At 38.8% G+C, this 19,194-nt stretch overlaps 2 protein-coding genes across 3 annotated transcripts; one reads left to right on the top strand and one right to left on the bottom strand.

Moving 5' to 3' along the window:
* Window positions 1-1,677: 1,677 nt before the first annotated feature.
* spryd7b (SPRY domain containing 7b) lies at window positions 1,678-14,139 on the bottom strand. Its single transcript, XM_023274951.3, has 5 exons — window positions 13,981-14,139; window positions 10,058-10,174; window positions 9,481-9,647; window positions 5,293-5,395; window positions 1,678-2,892 (listed from the first exon to the last, which is right to left on the bottom strand). The coding sequence occupies exons 1-5, from the start codon at window positions 14,084-14,086 to the stop codon at window positions 2,795-2,797; spliced, it is 591 nt and encodes a 196-aa protein (XP_023130719.1). The 5' UTR covers window positions 14,087-14,139; the 3' UTR covers window positions 1,678-2,794.
* Window positions 14,140-14,772: 633 nt separating this feature from the next.
* trim13 (tripartite motif containing 13) lies at window positions 14,773-17,140 on the top strand. Of its 2 annotated transcripts, none has more exons than XM_023274929.3 (2): window positions 14,773-15,018; window positions 15,642-17,140. In XM_023274929.3, exons 1-2 carry the CDS (start codon window positions 14,986-14,988, stop codon window positions 16,824-16,826), a joined length of 1,218 nt encoding a protein of 405 aa, XP_023130697.2. In that variant the 5' UTR covers window positions 14,773-14,985; the 3' UTR covers window positions 16,827-17,140. The 2 variants fall into 2 exon arrangements, with proteins under 2 accessions (XP_023130697.2, XP_023130705.2); XM_023274937.3 differs by lacking the exon at window positions 14,773-15,018 and adding an exon at window positions 15,029-15,554.
* Window positions 17,141-19,194: the final 2,054 nt, after the last annotated feature.

The following is a 19,194-nucleotide window of genomic DNA, read 5'->3' on the forward strand; positions in this document are numbered from 1 at the left end:
ATGACTGCATTTCACTAAAATGTCAACTATGTTACAAAAGTCCTGCAATTATATAGTGACGGGTCCAGAATGACTTCAAAATGATCAATAATTATGGAAAAATAGTCCAGAATGACATGAAATTTGTCCAAAATGACTTGAAAATTATCCCAAAGACACAAAAATGATCCAAAATGATGAGAAACGATTCAAGCTGACATAAAACTCGTTGAAATTGACAAGAAAATTGTCCAAAATGACTCAAAACTTGTCAAAAATGACTCAAAAATTGTTCTAAATGACTTGAAAATTGTCCATAATTGCAGAAAATTTGTCCAGAATGACATGAAATTTGCCTGAAATTATTAGAAAATTATCCAAAAGACACAAAAATGATCAAAAATGACAACAAAAGATCCAAGCTGACATAAAATTTGTTGAAACTGCCAATAAAATTGTCCAAAATTACTCAAAAATTGTGCTGGTCAATATATAACTGAGGGACTTTTGAAGTCCATGGGATATATCATGCATACATTTTATCAAAAGTTAAAAAAAAAAAATCCTAACGTTTATTATGTTCATTATGATCATGTCGTTACAAATTCTTGTCCTAAATGACTCGAAGATTATCCCAAAGACATAAAAATGTTCCAAAAAGATGAGAAACGATCCAAGATGACATAAAACCTGTTGAAATTGACAAGAAAATTATCGAAAATGACTGAAAACCTGTCAAAAATAACTCAAAAATTGTCCAAAAGGACTCAAAAATGTCCATAATTGCAGAAAATTGGTCCAGAATGACATGAAATTTGTCCCAAAGACACAAAAATGATCCAGAATGGCAAGAAAAGATCCAAGCTGACATAGAATTTGTTGAAATTGACAAGAAAATTGTCCAAAATGACTCAAAAATTATCAGTCGATATATAATCTAGGGACTTTTGAAGTCCATGGGATGTATCTGCATACATTTTGATTAAAAAGTAAAACAAACTAATGTTTTTATGTTCATTATGATCATGTCTTTACAAATTCCATAATTATTTATTATGGAAACAATCATTTATTAATAAAAAATGACTGGATATCACTAAAATGTCAACTAAATAACTGTCTGAATTTAATACCAACCACCTTCTAATGAGCTAAACAATAATAAAATGAGCTGATTCAGAAATAGTTTGGATTGTGTTCTTTTATTAAGTTGACATAATCATGACAGTTATTTCTGTTTTGGCAATATATCAAGTTTTATATAGAAAATAACAAATTGTATCTGTGTCTGAGAAATCACTTTCCACTAAGTTTCCCATTACAAAAACACCTCTCCAGGAAGTGTGTTAATTCCAGATCACATGACCTGCTCCACATGATGTCATTTCCTCCTGAAGTAAAGACTGGCCAGACTCCAAGGCTTTCTGACTTATTTAATATAAAGTAGTCAACAGGTTTACTACAATATCTGTAGAAATCAGTTGTATATCTAATATTTAGAAGAATCTTTCTCTAAAATGCCATGTGGTGTTTGGTTATAGGCGGTCAGGTTGATTTTAGGCCTGAAAACAGCAAAAATGTCAACTATGGTACAAAAAGTCCTGTAATTATATATTGATCCAGATACTGTGAAATTCTCATTTGTGCGCATAACAGTGAAGATAATGATCATCAAAAAATCTAATAAACACATAAGAGTCAATGTTTGATGCCTCCAGAGACAAAAAGTTTAATCAATCAACAATATTTGGATTTGTACAGTAACATTAGTGCAAACAAAGACAAGCATTTTTGAAATATTTTAACTGTCACACTTCAGCAGCGGATATGCAATGCCAATACAACACAACAGATTGACATTTTCAGATATATATCTCTAATCAGAGACAACCAGCACCGGCTCTGGTAATATTCTGATATTAGAATAAATACACTGCAAGATTTCAGGACAAAAAAAAAAAAAACGTGGGTGAGTTCAGAGAAGTGATTTTGTAAATATACAGACAGTGTCGGATATTTAGGAGACATTTCACTTTGTAAAACGGTTCCCAGCACCATCACCTTCAGCATACCTCAGTAAAAAAGCAGCCTGTCCTCCTGGAATGTGCACAGGTGTACCGGTGTTTTAATCCATCTCTGCATCAACTCAAATTGATAATGAATGTCAAAATAATTGTGGCAATGTCCCCCCTTTTCAGTTATTTGTATGGTAATAGAAGAAGGCAAGGCAGGAGTAAATGGGATAGTGTTGACTGATGTGTTAGTGTTGACAGCCAACCCTTTAGTCAAACTACTGCTGGCCCAAAGAAAAGAGATTCGTGTCACTTTGATCTGGAACTCAAATAAATACAAATAAATATAGGGCGTAAGCTGAGACGTCAGTACGGCAAGGAGGAGGTTCAAAAACATAAAGCAATGTCAATAAAACATGGCTTCTGATCCTGAAAAGTGGGAACATTTCACCACCACATGCCCAAGTGAGGTTTCTACACACAGATTGTGAATGTAAGCAGCAACTGAAAGCGTTTCAGTTTGTACAGTTTGATAACCACTGACACAAGGTGATGATTCTACAGGTTTCCTCTAGCGCACAGTAACAGCCCATCATAGCAAACGCTGGAAACCCCCAGTTATCTCCAAGGGTGTTCCAACGTCGATCCAGAGCAGCAGTAGACAGACAGAGTGATCGGGACAAAGGAAACAAGATGCATTACAGAAACACGTAATGATAATATCAAATCAAGGTCAAACTGCAGTGACACAGAGGTTTGCTATGAGATATAGAGGAGGGCAACAACATGAAGAGAGGCTCCTTTTAGAAGATTTGCTGTTCGAAGAGGATCTTCTCAAACCCTTGTGGAGCTGTGTGGTAGAAGTCACTGAACTGGCAGTCTAAGATGGCACTGTCATCCACTGGAACGACAAAAAGGTACAATCAAGTAGATGTGTTAACCTCTTAATACCTGGCTTTTGTTTACGTTATAGTTTTTTCGAAAATTGCAAGAATTTTTCTGTATCTTAAAATGCTCTGAATACTGAATTGGCAGCAATAAAAATTACTGTTCAGGAGAAAACATTCTTAGGTTTTTGGCAACATGACCAAACCACTGCTACCAGTTATTGGACTGAAATATTGCTGTGTCGCTCCCACACGACATAACTCAAACTGCTGGAACACGGCCAGAAGAAACCGACTGCATTTCAGGAGCTTTAATTTGGAAACAACCCCTGTATGTTTAATAGCTGTAAATGCATTGTCATTAAGGTTGCAACAGAAAATTTTCATTGCCAATATTTTCTTGAATAGTCAAGAAATATGCAGTTTACTATCAGAAGAGGAAACAAACCAGAAAATATTTGTATTTAAGAAGCTGGAATCAGACAGCGTTGACTTATTTCTTAAAAAAAATAACGATCAAATATCAAAATAGTTGATTAGTTTGGTCCAAAACCCCAAAATATTCAAGTTTACTGTCACAGAGAAGGAAAGAAATCAAGAAATATTCACATTTAAGAAGCTGGAATCAGATAACTTTGACTTATTTTTCTAAAAAGTTCCTCAAACCGATGAATCAAATATGGAAATAGGTGGCGATAAATGTCATAGCAAGCAACAAATTGCTAAACAGATCAGTAGTTTCAGCACTAATATATCTCCCGTTTTTCTCAGCTGTGGCCTGGAATACCTGCTCGGCTTAGAGACTGACTCATGATGCAAATTGCTGCTCAACTGGAGAACCAGCGGCACACACTCAAGACACTGTTACCAGCCTAAGGTGTGGCGGCAGCAGAGGTAAAGTTTGTGGATTTTAGTTGCACAATTGTCTCAAGAACAAGTCATTGAGTGATACATTAGCTACTAACCCTGTATGTTCCACACTTCGAAAGAGGAATGGCAATGCTACTGCGGCACTTTACACCAACGTATTAGGTGAAAACTTCTGAATTTGGAAATGGGTAGATGATTAATATGAGTATATTAGTATTGAGATCGAAGAAAGTTAACCCTTGTGTCGTCCTGTGGGTCAAAATTGATCCGGTTTAAAGTTTGAAAATGTGGGGGGAAAAAAAATATTTTCACACTGAAACTTCTGATGTCCACATTTTCAAAATTTTGGGGAAATCTTTGAACATTTTTTGGTGGAAAAAAGAAATGTTAAAAATGTTTAAAAACATTTACAAAAAAAATCAACCAAAATCCAGCAAATTTCGCTGGATTTTGGTTGATTTTTATGTGAATGTTCTTAAAGAAAATATTAGAAGTTTTACTGATATATGTGGAATCACTTTAGATATTTTAAAGATTTTTTTTGAAAGATTTTTCCTCATTTAAAAAAAAAAAATTAACAAGAATTTTCTTGTCAAATTTGGGGGATTTTTTAAAAATCAAACTTTTAAGGGAAACTTTTAAGGAATTACTTGAATTTTCTTCCTGAAGGTTTTGCAAATTTTCAGAAATTTGGGGAATTTTTTGGCTGAATTTTCATATTTTTTTTCAGACAAAGAAACAATATTTTTAGGGTGCCCATAAGTGAAGACAACAGTAGGGTTAAGAATCTACACTCCATGCTATGAGTGGTATTGAATAATGCATGTTTAAAACAGCAACATTTAGTTAAAATGGGGTTCTTACAGAAATTAGTGCAATTTCTGTAAATTCTTAAATAGTAAAAAGGCCAAATGTTGAATGACAATGACATTTATGACACTTTCCATGGTGATTCTTTGATCACACGGAAATATTTTCTCGCTCAGAAATACCACATGTGCTTTCAAACTATTTAGTTGGCTGAGAAATGAATTACCTAATCACAGTTTTTCTTTATTGGTGCTACTATAGAAGGCCAAGAGGCAAAGCTGCCACTAAGAACCAACACCCTGCATGTACTTTATTCCAGAATAAAAATACCAGCTGATTTCACTGACTAGCTCGACTTGAAATGGAGACGAGAGGCCAGCTATTGAAATCATCTGCTGTAGCTTCTCACCAGAATAAAACCTGCATGAGTTGATTCTCTGTGGCAAGACTGTCCCTTTTTATGCTCAAGGTTGTGTTTTGATTAGCTCACATCAATCATTCTTTGATTCTTGTATGTGTGGAGTGGTAAAATATTCAAAGAAAAGTAATTTTAAGTAGAACTCAGCCTGAAAGATCAATCTTTTGTAAAAATGTACAAATACAGCCCTCTAGTGGTATGAAATTATGATGGCATATGTACATAATCACCTTATAAGTAAACTAGGCAAAAATAAAGCCTAGATTGAGAAACCTTGGTAAAGTGGTCAGCACATGAAAAAGACAAATAAACTCACCATAAACAACAGGGTATACAGTGCCTCGGATTCCTGAGGCAGGACAATGCATGTTCTTTCCATTCAGATATAAATTCAGCTCCACGTGGTCATACGTGATGCCCTGAGGAACAAAAACACACACGTAAACACACTGAGGAACACATGAAGAACATGTTTAATTATCAAAAACAAACATTTTGAGAAAGTTTGTGATCTTAAAAGAACAGTAGATAAAGTCTGGGCAAGGTTTCATCCCAGTTACACAGAAACATAAAACAAGTTTGAATCCTACAGTAGCCTTTGTTTTTCTTCGCTTACTGGACTGTGATAGCTTGAACTTTAATTATCAAGGCATAATTAGGACTATTTGACACTTCTGCCTAAGCTTTAAATGAGCGTGACACAAAATGGGACATAAAAACACAACAAAACATTTTCTGGTGGATCACAAATGTTGTTACTTTTCAATTTTCATATCAAGGATTTTGTAAAGGACACATCAGTGAGCTCAGTAAGGCAAAATTAAATATACAGTCATGGAGCAAATGATCAGACTGCCCTTGTTTTCTTCCATTTCTGTTCATTTTAATGCCTGGTACCACTAAAGGTCTATTACCTGAAGAATACAATGAACAGGACTTTAAATGCAGCTGATTCCATAATACTTTCTGTCCTATCTGACCTGCTTCAGCTTCATTGTATTCCAGGGTCTATAAGAGGACATTTCATGTCTTCAGCAGCACATCCAAAGGCCTAGAGTGGTTTCCTGCTGACATTCAAGCCGTAGCACAACTCAGAAGTTGTCAGCTCTCACATAACACCTAAAACTAAAGAATTATGTGAAGCCACAAAGGCAGCCATCATGAGTGAGAGACAGGTAGCAAAAAACTGAAGATCTCCAAGACAGACGTTCATTCCACCAAGAAAAAACAAACCCAACATGGTTCTACCAAACTGCTAGCTGGTCAGGAAACGTCTTTCTACCCACCAGATGACCGTCATTCATCTCTTCCTGTCAGGAATCGTCCTCAGAACTCCAGGGACCTTAAAAATGAGTGGATACTGTGGAGAAATGGGACTTGTTGGACAAGGACAGTTGGAAAGTGACTTCTTGAAGCTGGTCTGAAGTCCCACAGGGCAGGAACAAGCCCTTCATCAAGGAAAGGCAGAGGAAAGCTGGTTACTCTTTGCTGGGATCACAAGGATTGGACTGTTGATGATTGGACTGAGGTTCTCTTCAGGGATGAATCCAGTTTTCAGTTGATGTCCACTCCAGCCAACTTACTGGTTAGGAGGAAGCCTGGAGAAGCTACAAACCAGACTGTCTGCCCCTACAGTAAAACATGGGGGTGGATCAGTGACCATCTGGGTTAGTTTCAGTCTGGGTGGAACAGGATGAATGAACCAGGTCATGTTTGGGGCTACTCTAGAAATTAAAATGAACAAGAAATAGAAGAAAACAAGGGTGGTCTAATATTTTTTTTCCATGACTGTATGTAGTATTGAATAGGAAATCTGTCTTCTTCAAGAGTTTCAAAGTGTGGGCGACTAGCCTGAATCAGTGGAGAAATCAAGTATAATAGACACCAGTTTGCTGAAAATATGAGTCTGTTTTCCTGATCCCTGCTCTAGGAAGAAGTGAGAAAATGAACAGAAAACAGGGCATGTGGCTTTTGCAGACTGCTTCATGACCCTGCAGGCTATTAGTCATCAGCTGTGGTCAACTTCAATTTAACTATAATGCAATATTAACCAAGGAGACTCTGTGTACTTTATAGGTTGAATAATGATAATAACAGACAAATACACAAATAGCAGTGGCCAAAAAGTTAGACTAAAATAAACAATAGGTGAAAAGCTACCAACCAATCACATCGTTCATATTATTTATCTTAAAAATCACCTTCAAAGAGCTGTATTTGTTGAGAGTGTAGTTTGCTGTTTGTGTTGTTTTTTAAGATTTTATCATCATCATGCAACATCACAAAATGAACTCACAACAGTTTTGTAGTGACAAATTAGCTCCACAAGAACCCAGCAAAGGAAAAATACACCCCAATGGGCAAGTATCCTTTAATTTGGGACACTGTTTTATTAACCAAGGGTGTGACTGACCAAAATTTGTTTCCTAATGAAAATACCTTGTGTTGTGATTAAATTAACTACAAGTTCATCTGCATTAATGTCTTTTCTCTCTAGTAGTGCTCACCCTAATACCGTCATTCTACTAAAGAACTTAAGCCTCGTGTCGTCCTGCGGGTCAAAATTGACTCGGTGTAAAGTTTGAAAATGTGGGGGGAAAAAAATATTTTCACAGTGAAACTTCTGATGTCCACATTTTCAACATTTTTGGGAAACCTATCAACATTTTTTGGTGGAAAAAAGAAATGTTAAAAATGTTTAAGAACTTTCACAAAAAAAAAATCAACCAAAATCGAGTGAAATTTGCTGGATTTTGGTTGATTTTAATGTGAATGTTCTTAAAGAAAATATTAAAAGTTTTACTGATATATATGGAATCACTTTAGATATTTTTTGGATTTTTTTTGGAAGATTTTTACTCATTTTTTGACAATATTTACAAGAATTTTCTTGCCAAATTTGGGGGATTTTTTTAAAAAATAAAACTTTCAGGGGAAATTTTTAAGGAGTTAATGGAATTTTCTTCCTGAAGGTTTTGCAAATTTTCAGAAATTGGGGAATTTTTTTTGTAGAATTTTTGGATTATTTCAGTCAAGGAAACAATATTTTTTGGTGCCCGTAAATGAGGACAACAGGAGAGTCAAAGGGTACCCAAAGTAATCAAGGTAATTGCATGCAGTGTTAGTTTCTTCATCAGCGTGACCAAACAGTGTCAGAAAACAAACATCAGTCGATATAAAGCAAGAACAAATTTTTTTTGACTGTGTGTATGTGAGGTCTGAGAAAAAATAAAGACAGATTCATCATGTTATATCAGACACAGGTGCCAAACACTATTTTTGGCAGATAATGACAGTGGCAGACAGAGATCTGAATTTGTTTTAAAATAGCCCCGCGCTGCATCAGCTCACTCCAACAATCCATCTGTTCCAACCCCAAGTCTGTGCTCATTAAAATCAGATTTTAAAAATGACTTTCTGCTTAGACAGCTTTGTAAACAATTTCAATCGATGTTATTTCAGAGTAATGACAAGTCGGTTTTGATTTACAATCTGAGGCTAAAGAGCAAGTTGGTGTGCATGCCGCAAATTTTGGCACAAACAGAAGGCAACCCAGTCCTCATCGGAGCATGCACTGCAATGTAACTGTCGCTATGAGGAAGTTGCCTGGGGGGAAAAAAACCCAACTGTTTCTGCAGGAATCATCTTAAGGGGTTGTTATGTTTTTAATAAATACAAAATTTGGGGTAAAAAAAAATAGATTTCTAGGTCTCAGAAATGATAAATGCTGCATCTTTCCTTAGCAAGAAACTCTTGACTTCAGCTCCCATGTCAGAAAACAAACAGAAAAGACAAACAAAAAACACACTGATTTGCTTATGAGAGTCTAGTTAGACACTTCCATCCCTGTGTTTATGCTCACCACAGCAAAAGTTCTTTGTTTTCAGCCTTTTAACCCTCCTGTTGTCCTCATTTATGGGCACCAAAAAATTTTGCTTCCTTGCCTGAAAAAAATCCAGCTAAAAAAATCCCCAAATTTCTGAAAATTTGCAAAACCTTCAGGAAGAAAATTCCAATAACTCCTTAAAAATCTCCCCTGAAAGTTTCATTTTTAAAAAATCCCCCAAATTTGGCAAGAAAATTCTTGTAAATATTTTCAAAAAATAAGTAAAAATCTTCAAAAAAAATCCTAAAAATATCTAAAATGATTCTATATATATCAGTAAAGCTTCTAATATTCCCTTTAAGAACATTCACAAAAAAAATCAACTAAAATTCAGCGAAATTTGCTGAATTTTGGTTGATTTTTTTCTGAATGTTAAGAAACATTTTTAACATTTCTTTATTTCCCACCAAAAAATGTTCAAAGACTTCCCAAAAATGTTGAAAATGTGGACATCAGGAGTTTCACTGTGAAAATATATTTTTTTCTCCACATTTTCAAACTTTAAAACGGGTCAATCTGACCCGCAGGACGACACGAGGGTTAAAGCAACTCAAATCTTTCACAGATCAGGGCATCAAATGTAAATACGTAATAGAGCAAAATGATCTGACCACTTACCACAATGTCACCCTCCTGAGGAAGGCTGTTAGCAGGTAGACGATTCTTCTCCTCGTTATTGTGGTACACAGAGCCATCATGCCTCAGGACTAGGCTGTTTGTGTCTCTGCCCAAAGGCACTTGGTTAAGATTCACTTTCTGCGTGGCCACACCGACTCCCCATACACCTAAACACAAAGGGCACAAAGGACAACACTCGAGTATTTAATATTTTAAATCATTTTTTAACCACTAAGACTAAACTGCATTTATGTTTTTGCAAAACGTTAACAATTTTGCATGCGGGATACATTTGCTTTTCACATTTGCAACTGATTGCTGCATTGTAAAGCCTGTTTTGAGACTAGAGAGGAGCTGCAGACTGTAAACAAGTAAAAAAAACAAAAAAAGATAGTTTGTGCTTTCAAATGCTGCCTTTGTAAATTAATCACTGAATCAATGAGCACGCAGTCACAAGACAGTGTTGGTCCTAAACTCCCACTAAGAATGCACCAGAAAACTGCAATCTGGCAGCGAAAGAAGGCAGCAGTGGTGGAGAAACAAGGTGGCAGAAGGCTAAAAAAATCTATGTGCTTACCAGTGGACTGAATCTTAAACTCAAAATAACTTTTGTTCTGGTGCAAAGGAGCGTTGGCCAGGCAGCCTCCGGTTCCACATATCCTCCGTCCGCTCTTCACAATGACCACATCTGTGCCTGCAGGACACAAGAAAGAACATGTTTAACTTTGCAGTACACACACACACACACACACACACACACACACACACATATATATATATATATTTTTTTTTTAATCAAGGAGTTCTTTAGTCTATAAAATGCCTATCACAGTTTCTAGAGCACATGGTTGGCTAGGGTTGCATATTTTAAAGAAAGCAACTGTGTAGTTACTTGTAAGCTACTTTAAGACAAGGAGAGAATTTAAAGAATTTAACAGAAAGAAACTTAATGTCATTTTGTTGGAGTTTGATTAATGAACAGAGAGGGACTGTAAACTTCACAGTACAAAAGGATGCTCCTGCAGAGTCAAACAAGGAAAAACAGTTTTCAAGTTTATCTCCTGAAGGGGTGGAAAAGGGGCTGTGGAATGCTGCTTTGTATTTTTTTCAATGTTCAATAAATGAATAAGTGAACAAATCTTCCTATGAAATAAATACAGCCATGAAACAAACCCTCAGAAAATGACCGAGGCACTTAAAATATTAATAATTAATTAAATAAATAGGTTTTAATTTGTACTTATATTTATTTTCAGGGAGCATTATTTCTTCATGCTGCATTTGTTTATTTCAATTGACTTTTATTTCATCATGCCACATCCTGTTCCTGTGCTGTTTGACACAAAAACTAAACTTCCACTTCACAGGAGTAACGTACATGAGTCTACCTGAGGGTTCTTGGATACACAAAATTATTTTTCAAATTTACATGAGACAGTTTGTTGACATGCAGCCTCTAGATGTACACAGTTAAATGAGCAAGGAGCAGGAGAGAAACACTGTTAAGGAAATGTTTGGTTGCAAAACGAAATGCAGCATCAGTTGTATTGGAATTCTTCAGCTACATGGAGGCTTAACAGATGTGATGAGAACCAGATACTCTATGCCATTTTTAACACTACATGAGGCAACACAATTCATCTGTCAAACCATTTAAACCAATTTAAAGCTCTGTACACAGTGTCCCTAAAGTCTGGACACATAGGAAACTTCACTAACTATAATTCTTTTGCCTACACAGAGCAAAGCCAGATTTGAAAGGCATCCAAAGAAGAAAATGTTTTGGATGCATTTGTCAGAGTTACATCACAAAAACTTCACTGATGTAATAACTTTACACCTTCAGAGACACTGTACCAATTAACACAGTTACCAAAGACGGTTTGTAACCCTCCTGTTGTCTTCACTTACGGGCACCAAAAAATATTGTTCCCTAGCTGATAAAAATCCAAAAATTCAGCAAAAAAATTCCCCAAATTTCTGAAAATTTGCAAAACCTTTAGGAAGAAAATTCCAATAATTCCTTAAAAGTTTCCCTTAAAAGTTTGATTTTTTTTTTTAAAAATCCCCCAAATTTGGCAAGAAAATTCTTGTAAATATTTTCAAAAAAAATGAGTAAAAATCTTCCAAAAAATCTTAAAAATATCTAAAGTGATTCCATATATATCAGTACAGTGTTTTCATCTGCTGTTTTAATGTCCTTGTGAAGCACTTTGAATCGCCTTGTTGTTGAAATGTGCTACAACTTCTAATATTTGCTTTAAGAACATTCACATAAAAATCAACCAAAATCCGGGTGCCCGTATAGCTCAACGCGTTGAGCGGGTGACCCATGTACAGGGCTGGTCCCCAACGCAGTGGCCCGGGTTCGATTCCCGCTCGCGGCCCTTTGCTGCATGTCTTCCCCCGACTCTTCTCCCTTGTTTCCTGTCTCTCTCACTGTGCCTATCTAATAAAGCCGACAAAAAGGCCAAAAAAATAACTTTAATAAAAAAAAAAAAAAAAAAATCAACCAAAATCCAGCGAAATTTGATTAGTCTTTTTTTCCCCCACATTTTCAAACTTTAAAACAGGTAAATTTTGATCCACAGGACAACACGAGGGTTAAAACATGATCCGGTCACTTGCCAAGCATTATGTAACATAACACCCCTAGTTTTCTCAAGTTGCACCCCAGATCTGTATGTAATATGCAAGGCGCAAGGGGAATATAATGAAGCTTTTATTACTTTTATTTCTTTTAGATGTTAGATATTGCTGTTTATTTTATTGTTTTATTGTATATTTTACAGGCTGCACAGTGGCCTGGTGGTTAGCTCTGTCGCTTTGCAGCTAGAAGATCCCTGGTTCACATCCCAGCCTTCCCGGGATCTTTCTGCGTGGAGTCTCTATGTTCTCCTTGTATATGCGTGGGTTTCCTCCCACAGTTCAAAAATATACTGAGATTAATTGATTATTCTAAATTTCTGAGTGTTTGCCCCGTTTTAAGTTATTTTCTTGTTGCCCTTTGGGCTTTGATTGACAAAAAATTTGTTATTCGAGTCATCTGGTGAAAATTACTGTATTTTTTTGAGTATTGCAGAAAAACAAAATATCACACTGTCAGTTTTATTCCAATATCATGCAGCTCTAATACTTGTGTCATAAATTCTGACATCATCGTTAGCTTGGAACCCAAAGTCCGGCATGTCATTACATCAGCGGACATTTGAACCCTCCAGCAGAAGGAAACCTGCTGAGACTTTTCAGCCATATTGTACCCAGTGTTTACAGTGGGAGTTCTTGTCCGTGAGGTACGTGGAGTAGATTCAAAACATTTATCAGCACCTGTATGGAAAATACACACTAGACACGAGTTCTCATTTAACTTAGAGTGCGTTTAGATGCTGCTGATGTGGCAGGAGGAGAAGTTTAGAATGAGAGCACCAAATCCCTGGGGGTGCACATCACCGATGACCTCAGCTGGTCTCTCCACAACAACTCCACAGTGAAGAAAGCACAACAACGCCTTCACATCCTGAGGAGACTGAAGCGAGCCAGCCTTCCAGCTCCCAACCTGACCACCTTCTACAGGGCCACTGTGGAAAGCGTCCTGACTGGCTGTTTCACCGCGTGGTTTGGAAACTGCACAGAAGTGGATCACAGATCTCTGCAATGTGTGGTCAGGATGGTGGAGAGGATCATCGGTGCCTCCCTCCCGGCTCTCCAGGACATCTACCAAGAACGCCGTATAGGCAGGACCACCTCCATCATGAAGGACCCCTCCCAACCCTCACATGGACTGTTTGTTGCCCTTCCATCAGGAAAGAGACTGTGCAGCATCAGAACCCACACATCAAGGTTCTTTAGTAGCTTCTTCCCACAGGCAGTCAGACTGTTGAACACCCTGCGGCTACAACACATGTAGACCTGCACCCATCACCTCCATACCCAAACCTGCATCACATTAAGCTCACCCATTATCACCCCAGTAGCGAGTATGATCGTGTCTGATGTATGCTTGTGCTTTTGTTTTTTGCTTTTTAAATCTAGTTTAGTCTTTTTTAATTATCTTATATCTATTTTTACCTTGTATTTATTCTTAACTTTTTATAGTATTACCCTCATTTCTGCACTGCGAATGGATGTGAGAAACTTCATTTCGTTTAACTGTTTACTATGTACATTGCTGAATGACAATAAAGCTGAAGTTGAAGATCAAATGAATCCTGGAAGCTAACGGTTGCAATAGCAAGGCGTTTAACCGGTTGTTGTTGACGTTAATTCACACTACGTTTAGTAAAGTGATATTTCTATAGTAATTATATTAACTAAAAGTGTTAGGATAGCCAGCTGCAACCGCTTCACGCCACGAGAAACACATTTAACCTCGCGTCGTGGGTGACTACAAACTACTAGCAGCTATCGGCTAGCTGGCTAAAGCTAGCGGCGTAGCGAACCGTCAAGTCGACATCAACTGTCAAAATACCAGCGGTCAAAAATAAAGTTAAACTCAGTTACCCATGTGGTGAGTGTCTAACTGAACCGTGGGCATCTCTTTGAGGGGGATGTGGCCCGTTCCTCCCTCCCCGCAGCAGCCTAGACAACACGTAAACATCGCAGCCATTCTGCACTGCTAAAGCTAAACATCCGGAAACAAACACCAAAGAGCGTCCGGCGTCAAAGCGTCACAGCGCCGCCCCACGCAACAGCGGCCCCCCGCGGCGAAGGTCGGAACCGCATAAGCCCCTGCTCCCCCACTGTATCCAATCACAGCGGCTAAGATAGGCAGTTGCTCCTGATGGCATGGAAACAAGGGAAGAAAATCAAGGTCAAAATTTCTACACGTGACTAAGTAACTATTGGATATCGATGTTACATAACCCCGAGTGAGCGCGAAGTGGATTTGGGGGCAGATAACAACTGTTTGGATACATCCTGAATCGGTGATGCCCATTCATAATCGCAGAGCACTCGCAGAGATTTGGGCTGCACAATGTTGCTGATAGTTAAGTTTCCCTCGGTTTCTGTTTACACACAGTGCCTAGAGCTTTTTTATTTATACACACCAGCTAAACGCGGCTCACCTTTAACGCATTAAACCGACCACAGATGTAAATATTCACAAGTAGCAACACGAGCGACTGAAGTGGCACCAGTGTAATAAAAAAAAAAAAAAAACAGAAAAGAAAAAACGTGCGATGCCAAACTGGGACTAAAACCTAGTTGACAGTTTTTCACGCTGTAATGTTTTGCATAGCAACAGCCCCTCCCCCATCCGACAGCCAGGGACCCTCCGCAAATTACCCAGCGAGGACAGAAGCGTAAACATGCCCAAGCTCTCCAAAAACCTGTCAAAAAGCACGCAACATCAAGTCATTTCACAAGCGCCGCACTGCGTTTTGCATTCTGAAATATTCATGCGCAATGACAGACAGATTTGGCGCATTTTAAGCTTGTTGCGCGCCGCTGAAACGGTTAACTCCATACCCGGAAAAGGGCGAAGTCTGCACAGCAACAAACGCCATGATTGCGTTGCACTGTGCGTCTCAGCAGCTGGTGAGTGATTCTTTTGGTCCAGTAGTTGCATGTTACTATGCGCTTGCAAAAATCTGTCACAGCTCTCCTTCGGTACCTTGCCAACAGGAGCGACGCTTAACGCGAAGCCCTGTTTGTCGATAATTTGTCGCATTGGATTGGTTTTGGCGACGGCTGATTTGAGGGCTCAGCTTCCCACCGTCTGCTGCTCCGCGGTACAAAGCTGAAGGAGGGGAATCGTTTGCTTTTTTAACAGCTGACATCTGTAAAGTTATTTGACTTATATCCAGTCTGCGGCGCAGGGTTTTCTTCTTTAAAGTTTCTTACAACGTCGACTGGCAGCAGAAAGACATGAGAAAAACCAGGATGTTACTTAAACCTGAAATGCGCAACCGGAGCCTCTGGCAGGGCTCGTGCCAACATTTTACGCGGGCACAGCGATGCAAGTCAGTTTCACTTTCAGGATGGGAATACTCCAGACACAGCTGGAACATGACTGCAAAAAATAATCTGTATCCTTTTGCATAATTTATTTCCCCTGCTGCCTCTGAGTGTGGGTGCGTAGTGTCATGTAGTGCTGATTTATTGCTTGTGCTGTGTTTTAAGTGAAGCACCGATTTGACGGCTGGGTGATGTGTTTGCAGGGCTCAATGGAACAGCTAGAAGAGGAGCTTACATGCCCGATCTGCTGCGGTCTCTTCGAGGACCCGCGGGTCTTGTTGTGCTCTCACAGCTTTTGCAAGAAATGCTTGGAGGGACTATTAGAGGGCTACCGAAGTCCAGCCTTCAGGACACCCTTCAAATGCCCCACATGCCGCAAAGAGACCCCTCACAACGGCGCAAACAGCCTGCAGATCAACTATTCCCTGCGCGGAATAGTGGAGAAGTTCAGCAGAATCAAGGTTCTGCCCAAGATGTCTGTTTGTAAACAACACTGCGGACAGCCGCTCAATATATTCTGCGCCACCGACTTGAAGCTCATTTGTGGATTTTGCGCAACGACGGATGACCACCGAGGGCACAAATTCAGCTCCCTGGAGGACGCGTATGAGCGGGAGAAGGCGGCGTTTGAAGAGCTGCGGAGCGGAGCGGAGAGCTGGCAGAGCGCAGACATCCTGTCCCGCCTGGAGACACTGCAAGCCAGTAAGAAAAAGGCGCTTCAGTCGGTGAGCAAAGACGCAGAGAAGGTGGCAGACTATTTCGACAAACTCATCGGCTCCCTCGAATGTAAAAAGAGCGAGATCCTGTCCGATTTTGAAACACTAAAGCTGGTGGTGATGCAGGCGTACGACCCGGAGATCGCCAAGCTTAGCGCAGCGCTGGAGGACCAGAGACGGGCGCTCAGCATCGCGGAGTCCTTCAGGAGCGTCTCCGACCCCCTGTGCTTTCTGCAGCAGATGCAGGAGTTCCGAGAGAAGTTGGGCTTCCTGAAGGAGACTCCGCTGCCCTCCCGGAAAGACATGGACGTGGGTCCGCTCGTGCGTAATTTCGATGTGAAGAAGTGGGATTCACTGAGGCTCAGAGAAGTGGACAAGATCTCAGTCCCCCATGAGAGCGGCGCCTACAGAACCGGGGATTCGCGGATGACGGTGCCCAGATGGATGAAAGTGTTCTTCAGTTTGTCGCTGCTCCTGTTCCTCCCCCTGCTGCTGCCGCACAGCCTCCCAGCTAACATGACCTCCAAGATCGAACCGTTCCTCAGCCACACCGGTGTGTACCTGCGGGAAATGACTGACATGTGCACAAGTTTGATGGTTGCAGGTCAGGAAGGCATCGGGAGGTTAATTGACTCCACCGTCCACTTTATTGGCAGCTGTGAGTTATTTTAACACTCAGTCTGTGGCATCTCACCTACACAATCATTCTCCAAGTGAGATGCGCACAACTAGAGAATACATGAAGACACCTCATTGTTTACCAAGTATTTTTTCTCTCTCTCGCTTTTTCTGCACAAGCTGTAACCTCAAGTGGAGCCATAGAATCAAACAGAATCAACCTTTAATCCTCAGGAGGTTGCAGTTAGACGCTCGATCACACTATCTGCCACGAATGTGAAATCCATTCCTTCTTTTTCTAAACACTATGACAATTTTTATACGTGTCCAAGATTATCTTGACGAATAAAACTAAGAAATTGAAGTCACTTCCATGTTTGTTTTTGTCCATTTGGTGCGACATCAGGCCAAATCAGGCAGCTATTTAGGGACACGAGCGAGTGAGTAATGAAAGGAAAACAGTGTGATCCACGGCCTCTTCCCCACAGAGCGCATCGGCACCACAGTGATGCTGCAACCTCTTCAAGGTTACACACGTTGCATAACAGGGCCCCGTGTGAAATATTCAGCAGGCTGCAGACACAGCAAGAGGAGAAATAACGAGCACTCGCTGCGTGATATACAGCTGACAGATGCATTTGCACAATCAGATAAATGAAGTATTCTTTCTGCACAGAATGGATTTCAGGTCATGCGTTGCTAAGTCCAAAAAAAGCCCCAAAAAACATAACTGCAGGCTGTTTAATTAATAGTGCACAGTGTTGTTTTTTTTTTTTTTTTAATCTCGCTATGCATCTGGATAGAAATAAAACTGACAAGTGTATAAAAATCAAAATTGCAATTTGGCGTGCAACTAAAATTTGCTCAATGGGATTTTATCATTAAAATAGGTCAGAGCAAAAATGAATTGTGAGTAAGAACCATTAATTTTTTCCCTCCTAAGCAGAGATGCACTTTTTGGAAAGGGGTTAAAAATGTGAAAACAAAAATAAAACTCCAAGATCAGACCACAAAGTGTATCAGTGATGTCAGCATTGACCATAAGTCAGGATGTACGTCATGGCACGCTGGTACATATATATAGCTTTCTGTTGCCAGGCAAATATAGGATGGGAATAAAAGGTACTAGTCCACATTAATATTTTAATTGTCATGTCACGCAAATTTAAATATAGCCAGAGAAAGTCAATCAAAATTTAGAAAATCTGTGGAGTAAGCGTTTATTTCAGGCTTTTTCGTCCTGAATACTTGGAGCGCCCGGCCAGTCACTTTACATCAGAGGTGAGAATATGGTGAGTTTATAAAATTAAACTTAAAAATCACCATCTACCCATTCAGTGGTGAAAAAATAGCAAAAATAATAAATGAAAAGACGCAATTAGTCACATCCCTGGATAAGATTGCGCACTCATATTCTGATAAGCCGTGGCTCCGAGAATATAGTGGTCATATAATAAAGTACCTGTTTTATTATTCCTGTTATTAAACCATCATTTCTCCTCCTGTTATTTGGTATTTTAAGAATTTTCCACATAAGTTTTTTTTTTAAATGTTTTGTGGAAAATCTGGTTGCAACCAATATCCGTGCGTAAAAAGCCCGTGCCATTGGGTGTAGTTATTTTTCAATTATACAGAATATTAAAATATGCACGAACGATGTAAAAGCAGGTAATGTGTTTTCTTTCTAAAAGATAAAAATGCAGTAATAAATGTGCCCATTTGTAAGACAAAATGTGCAATTTCAGGCCACATGTCAATATAAACACTCCGACATTTTGGTGTGCGGAGGCGAGTGATTTTCAAAATACGCAGCACCCTTTACATTTAAATCACTGCATTTACGAAAAAATAGAAGTATTATATTTATAAAATTGATTATAATCAATTGAGTTGAACATGTTAATACACACACATTTTAACATTATATCCAGCGAATCCGTCTGAATATTAAAAAGCAGGTTAACCTTTTGTTTTCCTTTGCAAAATGCAGACGTTTTACCATAGAAAATAAAGAATACGGAAATCCGTACATTAATTTGTCTAAAACAATTTTTGCAAAAAACATCCCCTTTGCAAATCTTCATAATTTCACGTTTTATAATTAGAACTGCACAAAAAATAGAATTCTGAAATACCATTTAAAAAAAAAAAGGCCCACAAGGCCAAATGGAGAAAAAGTGCGTGTTTCAACACGCGTGACAAAATATCACGAGGCCTTTAAGTGCTATCACGAAAGATCAGCGGTCACTTTTAAAAATATAATCACTAAAGTAAGAAATTGTGGCACAAATGCATTTATTTAATATAATAAAGCAAGATCTGATGCGTAAAATATTCCAAACGTGCGTAACCACCCAAAGTCACTTGATTAGTCTGCTTTTAAAGCTTTTTATTTAATTGTGCACGTTATTGTATAAAGGAT

This window comes from Amphiprion ocellaris, chromosome 11 (genome assembly GCF_022539595.1).
Source record: "Amphiprion ocellaris isolate individual 3 ecotype Okinawa chromosome 11, ASM2253959v1, whole genome shotgun sequence".
NCBI classification, from domain to species: Eukaryota; Metazoa; Chordata; class Actinopteri; family Pomacentridae; genus Amphiprion; species Amphiprion ocellaris.

Bases quoted from the DNA above. Each gene is read 5' to 3' on its own strand.
- trim13 (XM_023274929.3), top strand. From the start codon at position 14,986: ATGATTGCGTTGCACTGTGCGTCTCAGCAGCTG. The intron at 15,019-15,641 runs GTGAGTGATTCT...ATGTGTTTGCAG, and splicing joins ACTGTGCGTCTCAGCAGCTG to GGCTCAATGGAACAGCTAGA.
- spryd7b (XM_023274951.3), bottom strand. From the start codon at position 14,086: ATGGCTGCGATGTTTACGTGTTGTCTAGGCTGCTGCGGGGAGGGAGGA. The intron at 10,175-13,980 runs GTAACTGAGTTT...TGTGTCCTGCAG, and splicing joins GTTAGACACTCACCACATGG to GCACAGATGTGGTCATTGTG. The intron at 5,396-9,480 runs GTAAGTGGTCAG...TTTGTTCCTCAG, and splicing joins CTCAGGAGGGTGACATTGTG to GGCATCACGTATGACCACGT.